Raw genomic sequence first — 8,136 nt, forward strand, 5'->3', positions numbered from 1 at the left:
ACAGGCTCTGGCTTTGAACAGCAACTGTGTTTCTCCAAGGAGAGGACCGTCAAGAATTAGTTTCCTATTTCCTACCTAAGCTTAGGAGCCTCTACTAGTAATACAAATACACAGGTACATATTGAGCCAAATGGCTTTGCCACACTTGTACAGTTAATCATCTTGAAACAGTAATTATACAGGTTTCTTAACACCTCATTACAGTAAGTGTGGAAATGAGCAGAGGACCAAAAGCACAGTAAATGTGGTATTATGTCCCTGCCTAGCCATAAAAACTCGCTTTCAGCTTCTCCTCGTTCTTTTCAGTGTGTTTTACCTTCGCCACAAATGACAGCAAAGTACCACAAAAATATTTTTGTTGGAGAATCCTAGGGAAACAAATTAATTCATTTCAAAGCTTTATGTTTATAGGCTGGCAATGGAAGTTAACATAGCTGTACCTCAGTCATCATAAACTGAGGCAACTTACACAGCCCCTCCTGAACTTTTGCTCCTGCTAGTGGACTCCTAGGTGCTAAATGCAAGAGCCACCAACTGAAAACCGTCTTCATTTTACCCTAAAGTACTTCTTCTTGCATAATTCAGGTCTAATTTAGATTCCTCGCTGCTGCAGCGAGACGCGTGAAGTCACAAGTTCACCTCTGATGTTAAGCCCTCTCCAGAATAGCAGAATGCTTCGTGCAGATAAAGATGTGCAAACCCCTGGCTCTTTCAATTCTGTGCTTTCATTAAAATGCACAAATGCAAAATTACCGTGAACAATAAAACTACTCTAATAGGGGAACCATACAGCAAGATGCAAAGCACAACATCCCTCCTGTTCTGGGAATTCATAATACTGTGCACATTTTTACACTGTTCTGTACAAAAAGCCAAAACCACAGAAGAACCAACCCAGAAATCCATAAACACAACAGTTGCACTATCATAAAAAGGGTTTTTCTCAGTTAAAAATCCACTCTAATCAAGAAGTAGTAAGTGTGGAAGGGTCTGTAGCAAATGGAAATTGGGAACCTAAAGTCAAAGCCTCTAAATCAGTCACTGAGAAATAAAGACACTTGGTAAAACCAGAAAAGGAACCAGCTAGAATACTGATTAGACCCTGCAGAGGATGATACAGCGGAACGTTACACGTGTGCAGTGAGAGTCAGATGTAGTCTAAAATGACAGAAAATACGTACCGCAGGACAAATCTGTAATGAAAAAGATATTGCACCTGCCAGTCTGGAGATGACACCACGTTCTGTGAAAACGCGCTCTCTTTTTGAAGTACCAGACCAATAATTTTGCAGCAGCAATGAAATAATTTAACAGAATATTAAACAGGGAATAAAAATAACTGGCAATACTTTTAAAGGCCAGATAGACACCCTATGCATTTTTAGCGCAGCGGCTGGAGCTGTAACACAGGCAAGATCATGGCAAAGGTGAGACAGGAGATGGTGGCATACTTTACACCCGTCTTCCTGCTCTATGGAAAACAGGTGTTTTCAAATGAATTAAATGTCAGACTATAAATCAGGTTGGTAACAGTAACTATGCAGACACACTATATTTAGGCTTCCACAAAACATTTTACTGAGTAGCGTACAACACTTTGTTAAAAACAGCGTAATAAAAAAAGCAATGTGGCACATATTAACAAGATTAACAACTAATTAACTGATAAGAACAAGAATTGTAATTGCAGAATCATTATTCACAGGGGATATTTCTAATGAGTCCTGCAAAGACCTGTGCTTGGCCAGGTGTAATTCAATATCCTTAATAACACTGTGAAAGAAAAGTGAAAGAATTGCTACTGAACTTCACAGATGACATAAAATAATGGAGTACATAATCCAATAGGCTAAGTCACCTGCAAGACACACAGGGATCATATGGGACAGGTGTTGGTGCAGTTCATCAAGGGGTCTGCACTCCCTGGAACAACCTGTACGTGCTCATACAGCCAGCTGCAGATTTTATATACCCCTCATGTATGTGTGTGTATGTGACAACGTGTATCAACCATATGTAGATGATAAACACGCTGGCAGGCAGCAATACGGAGCGAGCAGGATTCTGGCAGGCAGTCCCATTCCCAAGGGACGCAGACATCCCTGGGGATTGCTACCTGCAGGATGTGCACAGAGCTCAGGGTGCCGGTGCTGGCTGCGTGGTGTCAGTGTCTGCACGCTTCCGAGCACGCAAAGGTAACAGCAAGAAACAGAGTCCGATGAAATACAAAATACAATTAAGTTTAGGAACCTAACTAAGTCACAGCAGCCTTTTTTCCAGGATCTTACAAAGTTTGCTGTTGAGGTTTTCCATTTTCCCCTACATTAAGGAACACTTTAAGATAACATTTAATTGAAATTATTGGAGTGTTTTAGCTTGTCAGTCTCCACATTATTCATTTGGTATCTGCAGCCAGACAAAATCTTTTTACTTTTTGTTATTTTAGGATAGTTTTACTAGGCTTAGACACCTTAACCTTTGCTTTTGTACTGGGCCAGTTCAACTCCTTGCAGCCTGCCAGCAACAGCCGCTAACTTCTAATACAAGTTCTGTGCTATGAAAGTGTGTAGCAGAACAATACGGCGTGCTCAATACAGGACAAAAATATTAAAAAATAGAGAGAGAAAGAGAGAGAGAGAAAAAAAAGACAGAATCACTAAGGCTGGAGAGTCAATCCCACTACAGTTTTGTTCCTTCCAGTCTCGAATAACTTGTCTACCATTTCCAAAAGGAGACCATTCGGCAGTTTAGCGAGCTGGCTTTTCTGCTCTTCAGCTCACCTTCTCCTTTTCTACTTGTAACCTACTGCCATAATTTCTCATCTCCAGCTGTTCTTGGAGGAATTCTGAAACAAAATTCTCTGGGCTTTTATGATTATATTATTATTTATGATGATAGTCTATAATTTTATACATACTAATTAAACTGTTACCAGAGGAATATGTTACTTTAGGATGATAATGATGGATGAGAAGATGTAGTTATCAGCTGAAATGAGGTCAGAATAGGGCAGAAGAGCAAACGCCAACTTCTAAATAAAACCTTTTAATCCTCCCCTAGATCTCTGCAGTTGAGCACCAATGATGATGCAGTGAGCACCTGCTTCCCCCAGACAAGCCCAGGTCTCACTCAGCAGCTCTGATGCACAGGTGTGGATAGGAATTCACTCCGTAACTCTCCAGCATCATCATTATTTGGGACACAGAAGGCAAAAGCGTATTTAATAAATTACTTCTCAATAACAAGCTGAAAAGCAAGTTAAAAAAAAACTCAACAGCTCATTCTCAACCTCTTTAGGATCTATTTAATTGTATGTCTAAGCTGCCTGCCAACGTCCTTTCAAACTCATCCCTGTAGACTAACTCTTCCCCTTTCTATAGGGCTTGTAGGTTATTTGGAAGAAAGCAAAAATAGCCATGGGACATTCACCTTAAAATTCAATGTAGGAAACTCAAAGCTCCCATTTTTCAAGCTAGCATTTTAAAACCCTAAGGCTTTTAGCAGCTAATGCTGGGCTCTTCAGGAGAGTCTGGAGTCTAAATGAGCCGACAGGCAGAATCTCTCTTGCAAAACAGCTTTCTAGAGCAGACGTACTTTCCTTCATTATGGAAATAATTATAGATGTAGACCTCACAAAACAGCACTTGTGCTAATTAGATAATGGTTTGATCTCCCACCTCTGTGTACCGAGATCTTGCTTCGCTGGTCAGGGACTGAGTTAAGCCAAATTCCTTTTGATAGAATGATTCAACTCTGGCACGACCCGCTCATCCCTTCATGTGACACCTGACTACAGAGATCGCTTTATATTCCTCACGTCCAAACCACAGATAGGACTTCCAGTTCTTCCACTACTAAAGGCATAACAGGAACTTGCTCATTTACAGTTAGAGCAGCAGATATCTGTTTCATTTAGGAAATGCAACGGCACACGGACAGAAAAAACAAACTGTGTGAAGGATGGAATAAAAGAGAAAGCGCGGCTATTCATTTACCTTGATCATTAGGCATTTTATCTGAGGATTCGGCTAGTGGGACAAGCACAGGGAAGGAAAAAAAACAAGAGAAAGATCACACGGCTTGAAGGAGTGACAGACAGAATTTCAAGTTTCACATAGCATAAGCAAATGCACTCAAGCTCTCATTTCTAACCAGCGATACATGGAAAAAGCACCATTAGAAAAATCTTACAACTTCTCGTTTTTCACCTCTCCTTAGAGTTCATTTCATTCAAGGTCCCATGCATCCGTACTCTCTCCCTAGTTACCCATCCCCAAGCAGTCCCTGACTCAAAAGCCTATGGCATCACACCAGTTCCCTTTCCATCATCCAAGTCCTAGCGAGCCGCGGTGCCGCTGGCTGTCGACCCCAGGGCCTGCAGCTCTCAGCTATTTCAGCATGAGCAGACGTGACACTCAAGACCTGGACTCTCGAAGCAATCAAAAATTGGTTTTCTAAAAAGCACATTCAGGACGTGGACTTTTACATTAATAACTACATGACCTAAGTGCCCACCGGTAATTTTGAAACAACACAATTAATCAAAGAGCTAAGGAAGATTTGTATGTGTATCAACTATGTGCAAGAGCAATCCAACAGAAAATGTCACGCTAGTCTAACTCATCATCTTCCTGTCTTTTCCAGTCTAAATATAAAAACCATACTGGTGTCTCATCCCTATGGAGGGGCATTAAAAAAGTGAAGAGGAAGGTACTGAGGTGGCACTTTACCTTTTGGGGTTCTGAACTGAACCGCCTCAGACATGGGCCCCATGCCCTTCGAGTTGCGGGCCTGAATTTTGAAGTAATACGGCGTATCGAGGGTCAGCTCTTGTATCTGATGGGTCAGTCTGTTTCCCACGACAGGCTCAATAACCCAGTCATGGATTTCAGCGTTCACATCCGTACTGTAGTAAATGATGTACCCTAGTCAACGGAAAAACAAAATAACTTTCTACGGAAAAGAACAGGATAGTCCTAAGACGTCACAGAAAATATGCTATTGGCTTTTAACGGTATCTGCACAGCTCAATGACTGTGGGTTTTCTGAAAGCGTATTCTTGCTTTTACAAAGACTAAGAATGCGTTCAAATATCAGACAGCCTTCCCATCTCAAATGTTAAGGCTGTTCAAAAGTGTACATTGAGAGAAAAAAAATCCATTTAATATATCAAAATTATTTTTCATCACTGTTAATTGAATAAGGAGAAATTCCTCATCTCCATCTCTTTACCTGTTCATAGGCCAAATAATGTAAGATAACATAAACATGTTATTTTAAAAACAATCTGAAAGCACTAATATTTAGAGAAAACAGGTAACCTTAAACCAACAAAGCATTCTCATGCACAGCTGAAGAACGTGTTTAATAGCTTATAATTATTTTATTATTTTTCATTTTATTAACAAAGACAACAATAATCTGAAGAGAACTGAAGTTATCTTGCATGGCACAGAATAAAAGTAAGGGGAAGAGTTTATGACCTGTTATTAAATATACTGCCCATACAAACCTACACGAAATAAAAGGTTTATAACATTTGTTTAAGAAACACAGAGCCCTGCCATAAAACAAATGCTTGCACTGATAGGGCCAGGTCATCAGCCTTTTCACACACACATTGCTGCTTCCTCTGTCCCACAGGCCACCAGTAAGGAAGGGAGACGTTCTCCAGAGCAACTCCCACTTCTTTAAAGCAACTGAAACCACTGCTGAGCCTCTAAATTCACATAATTCACAGTAACCAGTACAGCATGGATGGTGACACCTGAAACACCTTTCAGGTCTGGCACGCTTAATTTCTTCCCCTGGTGGCACAGTCAGCTACTGGGTGTAGAGTTAATATTTAATTTGCTACTGGTACAGGCCACAAAGCAACGTGTCTGCTACTTGTCTAAGAACATACACACACACACACAGAGTTAAGAGCAATATATATATAGTGACAGTTAAAAGCACTCTATGTAGTATAGTGGCACAAGACTGCTGAATTAACTTATGACTGCACTAATTAGTGTCTATAACGATGCACAAGCATTTGGGATGCAGTATTTCACCTCCACCCTATCCACATCCAAAGGCCGTTAGTGCTGCAAAGAAAGCTGCTCCATGCCGTGCTACCCAGCGCATGGAATTACATCATCACTTGATTTTTACAGCATTAATTAATGCACCGAATCAACTGAGCTGAGTTAATGAGTAATTACAGCAGCAATAAGCTGCTGCTCCTGCTGGCAGTGGTGCTTCCCACCAGAGGGCACTCAGCCCCTGCATCCCAGAACCTCCTGCCTGGCTCCCCGGGCAAATGGAAAGGAATCTCATGTTGGGTGGACACAGACTTGCCACAGAAGGATTTATTTTATTTTATCTTTTAGCTGTTAATTGCTGCTTACTCAAAACCTAATAAACCCTATATATTTTCATCCAACACATATGAATAAATGTAAGGTTCTCCTTCGCAGTACAGACATCGCAAGATTTTTTAACTGGAAAATTGAACGCCTGTGATAATTTTGCTTATCACACTGTGCATGTATTTACATGATCTCTTTTTACACTGCATTCCCTTCCTCACGCATGCACTTGATGTAAGAGGACTGGCTTATCTTTTGAAGAGCATATATAACCCGGGGGTATTGGTGCCTGACATTTCACCTGTCTGACCGCTAGCAACCAAGTCCTTTAACCTGCAGTTAAAGATGCCAGCTGGTGCCAGGTTTCAAAGGTTTTGATTGTGCTCTGTAGTTAATTCTTAGAACAAAAGCAAAACCATACACCACAAACTATATGCCAATAAAATGTGCTTTAAGCTTAAAGCCTGGGGTAAAACAAACGGAAAAAGTGAATTATTTCAGAAAGCCTTTAGACATGGGAATCCAAACAGAAATTGCAGAAAAGACTAATTATTATTTTCTTTAAAATTATTTCTCCTACATGAAAGTGATGCAGTTACAAGGACAAGTAACAGTTTACTCCTATTGGCTATGTCAGGGGACTAATAAACTGACTTTAAGTCTGTTCTGTGCCACAACAAGGACACAAAGATGACACAGAGCACTGGGATGGATTCTTCTAAATAAAAAACTGACGGGCCAGAGGCAGTATAGACGAATTTCTGGAGGCATGCTATAAGAATAGCACAAGCTGATGAAGGCAAAGGTTACTGAGATATTTAAACTTTCAATTATAATTCTGGTTAGGCTCCAACTTCACACTGCAGTTAGTTTGTATCTTAATATATTTTTACCAGGTACAAAAGTAAATAATTAATCTGAGCTACTAAAAGGATTGACAAAGCAGATATAGACCTCTTGGCTAGCTCGAGGCTAAGTGAAGCGTGGAACATATTCACACAGTTATGCAGATTATATTCTGCTGTTACCCAGGCACCTTATATCTGCCTTTATTGCTCACGGAAACTGCACCTGTAATTTTGCCGTTGGCTTCCGACGGAGGCTGCCAGTTAACGATGATTGTCCGAGGTTTGCCCTCTTTGCTCACCACAGTCACGTCTTTGGGAGGAGAAGTAGGAACTGCAAACAGACACAAACCAGACTATCAGAAGCAGCCCCATTTCACTGGACAGAAACAAGTCATCAGCATTCTATTTGTTTTACCATTGAAAAAAAGGCAGGTACAATAATAAGAACTCCGAATGTTCAATCTTCAAATAAATCTACCATCTAGCACAGGGGTCTTACTGATTTACACCACTCAATTGGCAGATGTGAGCTGGTGTGCAGCACCTCCTTGCTGTAAGGAGTTACCTGTGTGTGAAGGATTTCTGTCACCAGACGCTGCAATTTGTGACCAAGTGAGCCCATGTGTCTGCAAAACCATGGCGGTTTTGTACAGCTCTAACATTTGGGGTCATCAACTTCTAAACCGAATTTCTCTGATCATCGTAAACATTTCATAAACTTGTGAAATAAATACATTTTATGTGCACAAGCATAGGAAATATCACTGTATTTTCAGGTTTACAGTGCGACCAAGACCTAGTAAGGCAAACCTGCCACTTAAATCTGATTTAAAATCATAATCCACAATTACTGATTTACTTCAGCGAAGAATTTGTGATTTGCAAGAAAATCTGCACCACCAAAGCGTTTGAACTCCAGCAATATTTGCTGACTG

The 8,136-nt window shown here is 40.6% G+C and overlaps 1 protein-coding gene across 1 annotated transcript in view; it reads right to left on the reverse strand.

The window, feature by feature from the left end:
- LOC104546502 (neogenin-like) overlaps positions 1-7,839 on the reverse strand; it is a 21,383-nt gene extending 13,544 nt beyond the window's left edge. Inside the window, exons 1-4 of the mRNA XM_010191907.1 lie at positions 7,767-7,839; positions 7,425-7,532; positions 4,731-4,925; positions 3,996-4,028 (exon numbers count right to left, since the gene is read on the reverse strand). Of these exons, the coding sequence (XP_010190209.1) occupies positions 3,996-4,028; positions 4,731-4,925; positions 7,425-7,532; positions 7,767-7,839 (409 nt within the window). The remainder of the gene's footprint in view (positions 1-3,995; positions 4,029-4,730; positions 4,926-7,424; positions 7,533-7,766) is intronic.
- Positions 7,840-8,136: the final 297 nt, after the last annotated feature.

The sequence above is a fragment of the Mesitornis unicolor genome, unplaced genomic scaffold, assembly GCF_000695765.1.
Source record: "Mesitornis unicolor isolate BGI_N332 unplaced genomic scaffold, ASM69576v1 scaffold20219, whole genome shotgun sequence".
Classification (NCBI taxonomy): domain Eukaryota; kingdom Metazoa; phylum Chordata; class Aves; order Mesitornithiformes; family Mesitornithidae; genus Mesitornis; species Mesitornis unicolor.